The sequence below is a fragment of the Apus apus genome, chromosome 1 (genome assembly GCF_020740795.1).
Source record: "Apus apus isolate bApuApu2 chromosome 1, bApuApu2.pri.cur, whole genome shotgun sequence".
Classification (NCBI taxonomy): domain Eukaryota; kingdom Metazoa; phylum Chordata; class Aves; order Apodiformes; family Apodidae; genus Apus; species Apus apus.
In genome coordinates, this window is record NC_067282.1 from 143,919,822 (window position 1) to 143,932,578 (window position 12,757).

General features: G+C 41.7%; 1 protein-coding gene across 1 annotated transcript in view; it reads right to left on the reverse strand.

Moving 5' to 3' along the window:
• Positions 1–9,817, reverse strand: part of PKP2 (plakophilin 2) — a 44,416-nt gene extending 34,599 nt beyond the window's left edge. The window contains exons 1-2 of the mRNA XM_051608236.1: positions 9,589–9,817; positions 2,101–2,213 (exon numbers count right to left, since the gene is read on the reverse strand). Of these exons, the coding sequence (XP_051464196.1) occupies positions 2,101–2,213; positions 9,589–9,802 (327 nt within the window). The 5' untranslated portion in view covers positions 9,803–9,817. The remainder of the gene's footprint in view (positions 1–2,100; positions 2,214–9,588) is intronic.
• Between the last annotated feature and the right edge of the window lie 2,940 nt (positions 9,818–12,757).

Sequence of the window (12,757 nt, forward strand, 5' to 3'; positions counted from 1 at the left end):
ATCTGCTATTTAAATAAAATTCAAGACTGTCCAACAGACAGAAGAAAATCAGTCAGGTGTTAAAGTAATATACTAAAGTGTCTTCATACTGCTATTAACCTTATTGATAGAAGGTTATTTAGCCCTCCACTCTGTGGCAGGATCTTCCTTGTTAGTCTAACCTCTTAAAAATGAAGATTACATGACATTTGAAGGAAATCAAAATGACCATTTGACCATCTGAATGGTTTCCCTAATTCTACAGTTGCAATTTAAGATTATTTTTCCTTTCCTGCCCCCAGCAGGCATGGACAGCAATGGATTACCATCTTGTTTTATAATTTTCTTTTCTAAACTCAACAAACCCACTTCCCTTCAACCTTTCTTTGTAGGCTCTGTCTTCAAGATTCTTACTGTTTAGGTGCCATTTGGAGTCTCTCCAGTTTTCCTACCTTTTTCTTATGCTCTAAATTGGCCATTATACTCTCTTCAAGACCCTCCAGAATTAAATCAACTTGGGAAGACTATCTGGCCTTGAAATAGAGGAGCCATGGCCTGGGTTTGTTTTTTTTTTTAATCAGTAAGCATAGTGGCACCCAGCCATAAATCAAAGCCCCACATATTCTACTTCCATGTTGTAATAAAGTTTTGTAATATTAAAGGCATTTTTTAAGGAAAACTGAGATGCTTACACAAGTTTTTAACTGAAGGGAGAATGCTTAGCAGATAGTGGCCAGACTGAAATCCCTTCACTTCCCTGTTGAGGAGTTACTGAGCGTGATAATTGACTCACAAACGGAGTAAAGGTCTGTTTATTCTACAGAAGCTATGCAGGATATCTTTGTCTTTCGTTTGGGAATAAGGAAATTAATGCTTTTGTGAAATAGTAGACCTTGTGACTTTTTCTGGTTTTCTCTCACTCTTTGGTGTTTTTTGTTTGTTGTGGGTTTTTTTTCCACCCTTGCCTGGAAAACTAGTATTTTCTCCTGGTTCCTATATCACCTCCAGTTTTCCTCTTGATGCTGTCTTCTAGAAAGAAGAGATTTACAACAAATATTATGGACTGGATGGTAGATGAGAACAGAGGATAGGAGGGCATAAAAGGCAATGTATTTAAGTGAATGGTTCTAACTCTATCCACAGAGAGCAGAAGCTGCTTCATTAACTGGCCAGAAACGGAGCTATTTCCTTTAATGAGAACAAGCCATTCTTGTGTAATCTAAAATTAAGAAAGAATTGCCCCCTATGTATACAGCTATTTATTAAACAAATATTTCTGTTCCCAAGTTGAATTGGTTTCAGTTTACTAATGCTGATCATGCAGCAGTGTTGCTGTTGAACTATGTGTTGATTTTGAAGTCACCCCATCAAATAGGTTATGAGCTATGTCACAAACCCTGCAGAAAACCAATTATTTATCTTAGCATTGAGGCCATAAACCCAGGAAAAGCTGATCCAAAAACCAAGTGAATTTATTATTAGACAGACTAGAAACACCATTATATTGAAACGACAGAACTGCTGAAATTCTTGCAAAGCTAAAACTGGTTACCACAGGATTATTTTGAATAATAAGGAACACTCATAGCTGTGAAATCAATGCAATCTGCTTTCCTGTAGTTTTGGATGCTTAATTCCCTAACCTCTTTCATCACATTTCTAGCTCCTACCTATATCATTTGTTACCCTGCAGGATCACTCGATTTCCTCTAGCAACCTCCAACTGTTTGGCTGGGTGAGCAGCAGCACAGCCCCCCACTGCTTTGACTGACCTGCTACCTGGTGAGACTGGTACAGATCTGACTTGTCATGGCCTTTGCCTTGGTAAGGTGTTAATATGGTTTTCCATTTTCTGCCCTGACATCAATTCTTGCAAAACCAACAGGATAGCAAAAGCTTGTCTGTACAATGAAGCTGAATTCAGCTACTGCAGAAGTCACTGGAAGGGGGGAAAACATTAGAGATCTCAGTTGTAAAAACCTCATTTTCTAGAAATCAGGCTTTAACAAGCAAGCAAGCAAACTCTGAAACACCATCTATGTGCTATCATTTGTGATAACAAAATTCATAAACTATGTATGTGATTATATTTATCTCTATGTGTTGTCTTCTTTTCCTCACCTGGTTTGACTGATAATACGAGAAACCATAGGGACTTCTTGGTGCAAAATCATTTTCAGTAATCCCCATGTTATAGACACGCTCTGGAACACTGGATGCACGGTGCAAACTGCCTGTAACCAAAGATTAATATTAACAATACTTTAACAAAACAAGATATTACTATAAAGTACGATTTACATTCCTAGCGAAATGTCCCAGTCTGCACTGCCATTAATGTAAATAAGCTGAAAATCACAGAATCATAGAATGGTTTGGGTTGGAAGGGACCTTATACCTCATCTAGTTCCAAGCCCCCTGCCATGGACAGGGACACCTCCCACTAGACCAGGTTGCTCAAGGCCCCATCCAACTTGCCCTTAAGCATCGATGGAAAGATGTTTGTATTTGCTGAATCACATTCCAAACATGGCTAACCAAAGCTTTCTAAGGATACAAACAATTTTTTCAGTTTCCTAATTATTTTACTTAAAACATACTTTTAACTTTTATAAGTCTTGCTGTTCATGTAACTATTTAATAAGAAAAGTTTTATCAAAGTAAGCTGGTGTTTTATATATCCCATATAAATGACAGATGATTGCATACTGAGAAACAGTATCACTGAACAGCTACTAAGAACACTTACTTTCTACTGTAACCACGTTGAATATATATACACAATTTACATTAGAAGCTGACTATATCCACAGCACACAAAAAATCAAAATATTGTAGTTGCAGATGAGAAAGATGGGTTGATGTGCATACCTTTGCTACTGTGCACCCTAGACATGTAATTTCCACTATGTACCACTTTAAAAAATAGCATACACTGAGTATAGACTGTGTATTTCATATCTGTCTACCTCAACTGCTGACATTTCTTCTCCCTTAAGGGCTAATTTAATGATAAGATATCAGGGCAAGTAATGCTTCACTAATCTTCTCCAAGAACATGAAGAGTCCACAAACAAATTCTATGGCTTACAGTGGGATGTGGCAAACAATGTTGTTAGGTAGGGTCATTTAATGACACTTCAAATCTGCAACTGAAAGGTTTGCTAATACTACAAATAATATAGAAGATCCACAGTGTATCTGCTCTGGTTCTTTCTTTCCCCTGACCCAGTTCAGAAAATAGAGCAGTGCACCTCCATGGGAATTCAGGTGTCAGAACATGTAGCCAAGTAAGTGCCTGATGGGATTTCTGAAGCACCTACTGTATGCATACGAAGTAGCTGACACTCTAAATTCCCACAGTTAAGACTCCAGGCTTCATTAGGGATTCCTGATTAATATTCCTAGGAACTTCAATAGGCCCGGTTCTTAGATCCTTAGTGATCCTTAGTGTCCATAGTTAAGAAAGGGCTTGACAAAGAAGGAAGTAAACAAGAGACTCACGTAACTAGGATAATTTAGGGATGTTTCTCACTAGCACATAGTTACTTGGGTAACTCCAAATTTGAATATAATGTAACACAACATAACAATATGATGATATTACAATATAATGTATAAAATATAATACAACACAATAGCAGACTGCAATAAATTGAGGCCTAGGTTCAGTCATACTTTGCAGTTACTTTGCTCCTTTAGCTATACTGTACAATTCTTTCATTCTGGCCATGTGAGACAGATTTAAAAATGCATTAGGTGATTTATTAAGACACATTCATGGTAACTTTTGTGTCATGAGAGTGGAATGATGCAGTTTGGTCAAACTCATGATTTGGATTGTAATAATTCCTTTGCGACATTACGAGGTTATCATAGCCCTGGGGTTACCCAAGTACATGAGAAAGCAGTAACAGGAGACTATTGTTTTAAACTGCAAAAAAATCTTGCCAAGGTAAACCAAAATGCAGAATCTACAAATTCATATAAACCTCTTATTTGTGTGATATAATTCCCGTATCTATGAAGTATTTCAGATGCACAATAAGACTTAGCCTACCTCTTGTGCCTGGTTTTTAAAGATTCACTTCATTCATTGCTGCATATTAAAGTACTTCCATATAATAAGTCTTTAAATACATATACATCTCTGTTTCTTTAGTTAGTGGTTTTTGTCCAGTGTACTTTACTTAGTGAAAAATTATGGCCAGTTATTCATCCACTGAGGGCAGAAAGATCCTTTGAACAAGTAATCTGTGTGTGTTTTAGGTAACTCTCAACTCCCCATCTTCTCTGAACAAATAATTTAAAAAAAGAGGATAAATTAAAAATATCAAGGCTGTCCATTAATTAGTTGCGGATACACTACATATTTAACAATTCCCTCTTTGCAAAAGTATAATACAGTCAATGAGAAATTGTAGCACTCAGTTATCTTTAAGCAGTCCTCTTTAACCTTCACTGTCAGTAACTTATCTGTCAGTAAACATTTTTTTCTTTCAGAGATAAACAGTATATTTTAGCTTATGGAATTTTACTTCACATTTACGGTATCTCTTGCTTGCTCTTACCACATCAGTAAGTTATTTTGCTAGCATTTTACCTGTAGATTTATTAGGCAGACATAAAATGTATGTCTCTTTACTGTGTGCTGTTTATGTGTGCCAAAAGCCAATTTGTTAAAGGAAAAAGTGGTAAGTGAAATGTTGTGTCTTGCCATCAGTTACGAGATGCAGAAAAGGTGATTTGACCAAAACTTGTCTCTGTCAGAGAGACTTCCTTCAGCTTATTTTCACCATACAACAAAAACCTGTGTGTTTTTTCCCATCTCTCAGACTTGCTCAGTATTACATACAATCAGAAATCATCAGGCAGTCTTAATACACTCGGTGCACTGGTTTGAAAAAAAAAAAAAAAGAGAGAAAAAAAGCTATTTAAAAAAAAAAAAGTATTATGGGTTCATTTACTGTTAGGATTAATATTTTCTAACTGTGATACAGTGTTTCAAGTCACACAGAAACTCTCTTCAGAAAATGTGCACATGATTCAGTTACTCATCCATATGGGATGAGTCCTATTTGAGCAGCCATAGGACCAGCAGCCAGTCAAGAATAGGGTGGATTTGCTACAGGCCCTGCTTCATGTCTGTCAACCTATGAGGGTATTTTGGAAAACTCAGGCATCTCAGACAGCACCAGACACCCATGTGTGGGCAATTGAGTGGAACCGTTTATCACAGTCTCCCCTCTTCCCTGTTGGTATTAACTAAAGCAGCTCAGGAACGCTTTGGATGGGGCCAGTGCATGAGGAAAATTAAACCTCTGCACTCTTCTCCACTCCTAAAATAAAAGCTCTACAGAAACCATTTGATATCACAATAGTTACGACAAAATTTTGAGATCTGACAAAATAATTGCGCTATCAGGAGGCAGATTGTACTCAGAACTGAAGAAAAAATCTCATCCATCTTCACAGAGGCTCTTTTTGAGCCCCGTTTGTTCCCCTGAACGTGACAGGTCCAGCAACTCCAAAAGTCTTGAAGTTCCACCCCAGCAATCGCTTTCCTATGGCTTCAGACAAATCAATCTCCTATTTGTTTAGCTTTCAAAAATGACAATGACAAGAGGCATCTCTAAGATATACAACATATGAAAAAGACAATTATCCTCCATTAAGGAGTCAGGTGGATCAAACTCCCCTTAAATCATATCATGCTAACTGCTGAGTCTTTTTCAGTGCATTTGTATCTGATCCTTGAAAGACAAATTTTGGCTTTAAATCCCCCACTGCAAGCCCCACTGTAGCTTTCCCCTGTACACAAGAGTCTATTAAGGACTGTGATATTTTAATGAATTCTGAGTGCCCACCTTGCTCAGGGCAGGTGGGTGATTTTATCCTCAACAGAGAATCCTGAGTGTTCCTTTCTTACGCTTCACCACTCACAACAGACTGAGATGGTGACATTTAAGAATGGCATATCAAGAATTTCACTGAATCACTTCATCTAGAGATAAAAGAGCCTTATTTTTGATAATGCTGCTTCATCACTCTATCAGCACATGCCTGGTCCCCAAGGAGTTTTTCTAACATTTTTTACTTTGTGCTGATCAGTGCATTTACACAAGTGCTCAGATTTAAGAAAAAGATTTCTTCCATCTCAAGATGCAGAGGCCAGGAATTTAATGAAACTGACAAAAAGTGGAAGTCCCCAACATGGAATTTTTTCTACTTCCTTTTCCCACAAAGATACAAACAGAAAATCACTACGAAGCAGTTAAAATGGTCAGAATTCTGCAAAACAGATGGCTAAGGATAAAAAACATCCCCGAATCCCTAAAACCAATTTTAACAAAAAATACTACTAAACATTTTAGAAATTAAGAAATGTGAGGAATAAATTAGGCCCTCTTGTATCTGATCCTTTTGATTTGGAAATCAAGTAAGTTTTAATTCTGTTTTTATAAACACACTGTGTTTATAAAACTCCATGTTAGAGAAAGAATCACTACACAAACAGCAGTTCATCAGTCTGTTTGGTTTTGTATGATACATTACTCAATTCTGCCCTCACTTTTTACAATGGAACTGATGAGAATGTACAGGATGCACAAGGAAGTTGACTTTAGTCCAGGGGTTATATTAAAGTAACATAAACACCACAAATGAATTTTAAAAGCCAATCAAAATCTAAATGGAACAAGATCAGAGTCAACTGAACTCATAAACAGAATAAAGCTGTTTAATGGACTCCCAAAGCATACATAAAATAACAAGTACTGCTGCATCATACAAGGGATGAAAAACACCATTGAGGTATATGATTCTGAAGGCCACTTTTCTTTGATAAGGCTGAACTATCTACCATTCCAAATCCACCTTTAAATAGCATTCAGAAATTTGATACAGCTGCTTTAGTTGTTCAGATTTTTTTCAGTACAGCATAATCTTTAATTTATAAAGGTTCAGCAACTGACAAACTGGAAAAGTTACAGCTGTTCTTAAACTACCACTTGAAAAACTATTAACAGCATTTGACAACATCTTGAAAGGAGCTGGAGCAGTACATGACTTCAGCTGGTGGAAACCTCATATCTGAGGTTCCTGAATTTCTATTATGAAAAAGAAGATGCATTCAAAAAGAGGGGAACAGGGCATAAACTAGCAAACATTGTGGGCATAAGAGGCAAAAATATGTATTTCCATTTAAAGGCAATGCTGAAGGCTAAGCAAACTCCTTTAATTCAGAACTCTAAGGAGAAATTATGCTGACACAATACTTCTTGCAGCTTCAAAGCTTCCAGTACAGGCAGTGGAAAATGGGTGTGCACAGATGGTACCGGGTAAGACCTTTACTGATTTTTCATACCCAGTGGATATAGGCTTGGCTAATTTTAGGCATGTGTGTGAATACTCTGCTTAGGTATGTGTTAAGTACCTTGTTGAACAGAGTCTGAAACAGGCCTACAGATAGGACAGCTACATTACAGGGTCTTGCTTCTGCTCCTTCTAAATCTTTGTATTGTCTTCCCCACAACTGCAAACAATACAGGACCCTTGGTGAATGTATCTAGAGAACTGTTGTAACCCAGAGAAAGTGGGGTTTTTTTGCATGTAAAATAGTGCCTATTTTTAAAAAGTAGCTTACATATAAAAACTCAAATGTTTCTCAAAGCACAGTCAAATTTTGAGGAAGTCTATGAAGAAAGCACATTGGGGTACCCAGAGAATCACAGAATGGTTTGGGTTGGAAAGGATCTTAAATATGACCTAGTTCCAACATGTATATATATATGTGTATTTTTCAAGAAATTCAACATGTTAAATACATTATAGGCATTTGAGTCACATTATAGATATTTGATAGTTACATGCATATAGCAGACCTGCATATATTACATATATATATTACATATGTATAAATACATGGAACACACTCCCATTCAATTTATTTTTTTTTAGTTTTGCAGCAGGACTAAAAAATACCGGGTGAGTTGGACACAAGATTACATTTGAAAGAAAGTTCATTTTATGCATGAACAATACATGTAACAGACATGACACTTCCCACTCCTGATACTGAATCTTAAAAGTTTTGGTGTCTCAGAAATACAAAGAGCTCAAAATACTTGATCTTTAGAAAAACAAAGTAAGCCAATACAACTATGCTCGAACCCATCAGGTCTGTAAATACATTCCAGAGAAGCTGAGTTAGAAGGATAGAAACTTTGTCTTCATTGTGTTTTATACCTGGTTTAGAGACATGATCTCAGGTTCATGACACAATCTCATTTACTGTTTTGCTTAAAGTTTTTTCCAGGCTCTCTTTCGAGAGAAAAAGAAATCAAGTTACTCTAAAAGTGTTTAGAAATCTTACTTAAATGAGAGCAACCAAGCTCAGGACTTGCATATGTAGCTGCACACTTCGCAGCTGTGTGTATCTGTTTATGTGATTTGTGTATCTCAGTTTCCTGAGCAGAGCATGTCCCTGTCTGCATTGTATGCATTTTTGTCATGAGTTGTTTTTTAGACAGAAGCCAGATGAAGTACAAGGAAACATTCCTCTGCCTGACAAGACAGACGAGTGAAGTTACAAACTGAAAGACTGTTGGTTAACAGCTTTTTGCAAAAGGAAGGTGACAGCTTCTTTAATGACAACTGAGCACCAGGGTGTTTAACCTGTAAGACAGACATATCTTCCTATTTAAAAACATCATTAAAGTTTTAGTGGTAAGGATTTTTGAGGTTTGTGGGGTTTTTGTTTGTTTGTTTGTTTTACTTTAAGAAGAACACCTCTTCCCCAGTAATAGTTCTGCACCCCTGAGGCAGCTTGCCTTGAACCCTCAGCACTCCCGACAGAGTGACCCTGCGGGTGCCCGATGCCGCCCTCGGATCCCGGTTGGAGCAAAAGGCACGACAGTGCGGACCTTAAGGGCAGATCGGGCCTTCTGAAGCAGGGATCCCTTTGAATCCCTTTGAAATCCTTTGAAGCAGGGATTGATCGATGATTCAATTCGTATAACGTACGTCAAAGGGCAGGGCAGATAACGCCTGCTAGCTTTATCTTTCCATGTTTCCCATTCACTCCTTTCCTAGAATTACTCTTCTAAACCTGCTTTCAGTCGTTTGTGGGTTTTTTTTTTACTTCCAGACGAAACAAGCGAAAACATTCCCTACGTTTCTTCCCATTTTAGCTCGCGAACAGGGCCAGCGGGTCCAGCCAAGGTGCTGCAATACGCACAGCAAGCCCTTGCTGGACTAGGAGAACTTCGGTTCAGTTCTCCTCCCCCCAGGCAGCGGGGGACCGGGGCAGCCGCCGCCTCTCACCCGAGTTACGGGAGGCAGCAACTTCTGACCCACTTGGGTGGGAAAAAAAGAACGGGAACAGGCGACAGAGCCACGATTTCGTGACAAACCCGCTAAAGGTCGATGGCCGGTACCGCGGCTGCCCCGAGCAGCCCGCACCTCCCAGGGCCGGAGAAGCGGCGGAGAGGGCTGCGGCCGCCCGGGGCCAAGCTTGGGGCTCATCCGTGCCCGGAGCCCTCCCCGTGCTCCCGCCGCCGCCGCCAGACAGCTCCGCGGGGCCGGGGCCGGGGCCGGGCGGGCACTCACCGTTGTGCAGCGAGCCCCGTCTCTTCCTGGCCAGCGTCTGCTGGACCTGCCGCTGGATCCGCAGCGCCTTCTCCTCCCCGGCCTGGCCGCCCGAGAGCCGGAGCCCGGCGTCGGAGGGCAGCGCCAGGCTGGAGCTGTCCAGCTCCCCCAGGATCTGCTGGCCCAGCACGGTGCGGATGTAGCCCTGCTCGGCGCCGGGGCCGCGGCCAGCCATGGGCACAGCTGGGGGCTGCTCCCGGGCGACAACCTGTTGCGCCGCCGCCGGCTCCAGAGCGCCGGGCTGAGCCGCCGAGCGATGGAACGGGACAGGCCGCGCCCAGCACCGCCCTGGGCTCCGTCCCGCCTGCCGCCCAGGTGCCAGGCACGGCCCGCACCTCCGCCCCGCTCCGCCCGCCGCGGCCTGCCGGGTCAGGGCAGGGCAGGGCAGGGGCGGGGCGCGCCGTCTGTTCCCACTCCCTTTCCCTTTCCCCGTTCCCTCCCCGCTCTCACCGTCCCCCTCCCCTTCCGCCGGGGTGAAGGGCTCGGATCACAGCCCTGTCCGGCCCAGCCCAGCCCAGCCCTCGCCAGCGGGGCGCGGCCGCCGCCGGCGCCTCCCGCAGCCTTCCCCTCGGGGCGGCTGCCCGGCCGGGGCGGGAGCTGCCGCGGGGAGCGGTGCCGCCCGTCCGCACACCCCAACGCGTTTGGAACGTACGGATATGTGCTGCCTTTGTGCTTTTTCTCTCATAGATCCTTTGCATTATGTTACCTATCGCCTGTACTCGGCACTGGTGAGGCCGCATCTCGAGTGCCGTGCTCAGTTTTGGGCCCCTCGCTACAAGAAGGACATGGAGGTGCTGGAGCGTGTCCAAAGAAGGGCTAAAGAAGCTGGTGAAGGGAAGGAACCGGGGCTGTGCAGGCTGGAGAAAAGGAGGGTGATGGGAAACATCGCTCGCTACAACTACCTGGAAGGAGGTTGTAGCGAGGTGGGATTGATATCCCAAGGAAGTGATAGAACAAGAGGAAATGGCCCCAAGTTGTTCCAGAGGAGGTTTAGATTGGATATCAGGAAAGATTTCATCACCAGTAGGGTTGTCAGGCTCTGGAACAGGCTGCCCAGGGAAGTGGTGGAGCCACGGTCTGTGGAGGTATTTAACAAGACATGTAGATGTGCTGCTTAGGGACATGTGTTAGTGGTGGATTTGGCAGTGCTAGGTATACAGATGGACTTGATGATCTTAAGGGTCTTTTCCAACCAAAATGATTCTATGATTTTTCCATATTTTAGATACTTATATATTTCTCACATAGCTGCATTTTGTGCACATTTATATGTAAGTTGCAACCTAAAATATAAATGAGAAACTGCTTGTAGTGCAGTTGTCCCTGCTGAGAAGGTCAAACTTTCAGATAGGATTGTCTTAAGGGGCTGTAGGGTTGCTGGTTTGGGAGGTTTTCCTGCTCTCTGGGTTTTTCCAGGCTGCCTTGAAGATTTGCAGAGATTAATAGAAGCTGCCTGCTCTCCCTTTCCTTGTAAAGAGGTGGTGTGGGAATTGTGTGGTTAAAGGCTGAAAAAAAACCCTGCAACTGGCTCTGCTCCTGCAAAGTTCTGTGCCTGCCTGTGCAGCCCTCAGTGACTTCTTACACACTGAAATCCAACTCAGTGAACATGAGTCAGAGGAAGGGTGAAGCTCTTACATTTATCTTAGAACACAGCTTGCAGTTACTGTTTAAATAGACACTCTACTTATGGTGGGTTGAAAGGAGGAGAAAAGAAGGAATATACAGTGTACTTGGGACAGGAAATTGCAGGCTTTAGGAAAAGAAGTAGGTGATCCAGCATGTCACAATTAAAAAAAAAAAAATCCCCACCAAACTAGGTATTTAAATGGAAAATCTGATGTTTCTTAAAAGCAAATAAAAAGTAATGTGGCTTTTAACTTCATGTGTTGCTATTTCAGGGATGTGCTGGAACTCAAAATGAGCTGGTGTAACTTGTTTTTTACCAGAACTGAAGACAGCAATTAGGGTGCAGGGTGGCTGGGGAGAAACTGGGTCAATTCTTGTCTTAGGGTATACCATGATGTAAGAAACTGGGACACTTTCTTTGTTCTCAGAAAATTCAGGATGGAGTGGAGGAACTGGCTCCATGCTGAGAAGTCCAGAATCCTTTTGCCCCTGATTTACTCTTTGTCTCTCTTCTATTATTTTTTTTTGCTAAGAGGGGGAGGGAGCTCTGGACTTTTTCATCACTTGGTCTGGCTATTGTCATCCCCTTTTGTTCTAACGTGGCATATCACAGGAGAGGTCGGTTAACAGCTGCTTAAGATATGTGAAAATAGTTTCACTGGTTAAGTGAAATGGAGTGACACACTCCTTCCTTAAAAATGGGGAATGGTTATGTATGGGAGCAGAAAGGTTGGAGATAATCTGTGAGGTACTGGCTGGGAAAGAGGAGCAGGAATTTTTGGGGAGGATGTAGCTGGAGGTATGTGGCAGAACTATGATGGCAGAGGAAAAATGTAACAAAAAAGTGCAAGGGTAAAGAAAGAAAGACTGGGCAGGATAAGGCAGGAAAAACAATGGGGAAGACACATCACGGCTAGGAAGGAATGTAAGCTATGTTAGAAACTATGTTAGGCCCTTTTGCTGCCATACAGACAGTCACAAAAGCATTTCAAGTAAACAATAGATAGTACATTCTCTGCACATATGAGCAAGGACTGCTGAGGAGATTAGCAAATAGTTGAAAAAATGTGAACCATTTCCTCCCCTCCTCCTTTTCTGTGCCCTCTTCTCTGTTTCTGAACTCTAGCACAAACATGAATTGTGGATAGTTTTAATAGTTGAAACTGATTTCATTTCACACATAAAATACACCCAAAATGGGTTCAGGATTTTGAAAACACTCTTGCAGTGTGTGCCCTCAGGTGCCTCTGACACCATTTACAAGTCCTTGGCACACTGTCATTGCCTCCACTGGAAGAAATATGAAGTTTTTACAGACTTCATCTTGCAAGTATATACATTTCTTTGTGCATGCGAGATCCATGGCAAAAATAAATGACAGTTTGGTTTGGGCTTTAAAATCTTTAATGAGATTTCTGAGATAGATTTCTGTCCTTGTAATAGGAATGCTGACTGGAAAGTCTGGGGGTCTGAGGGAGGGGAGAAAGCATTTTGCTTGCACAGC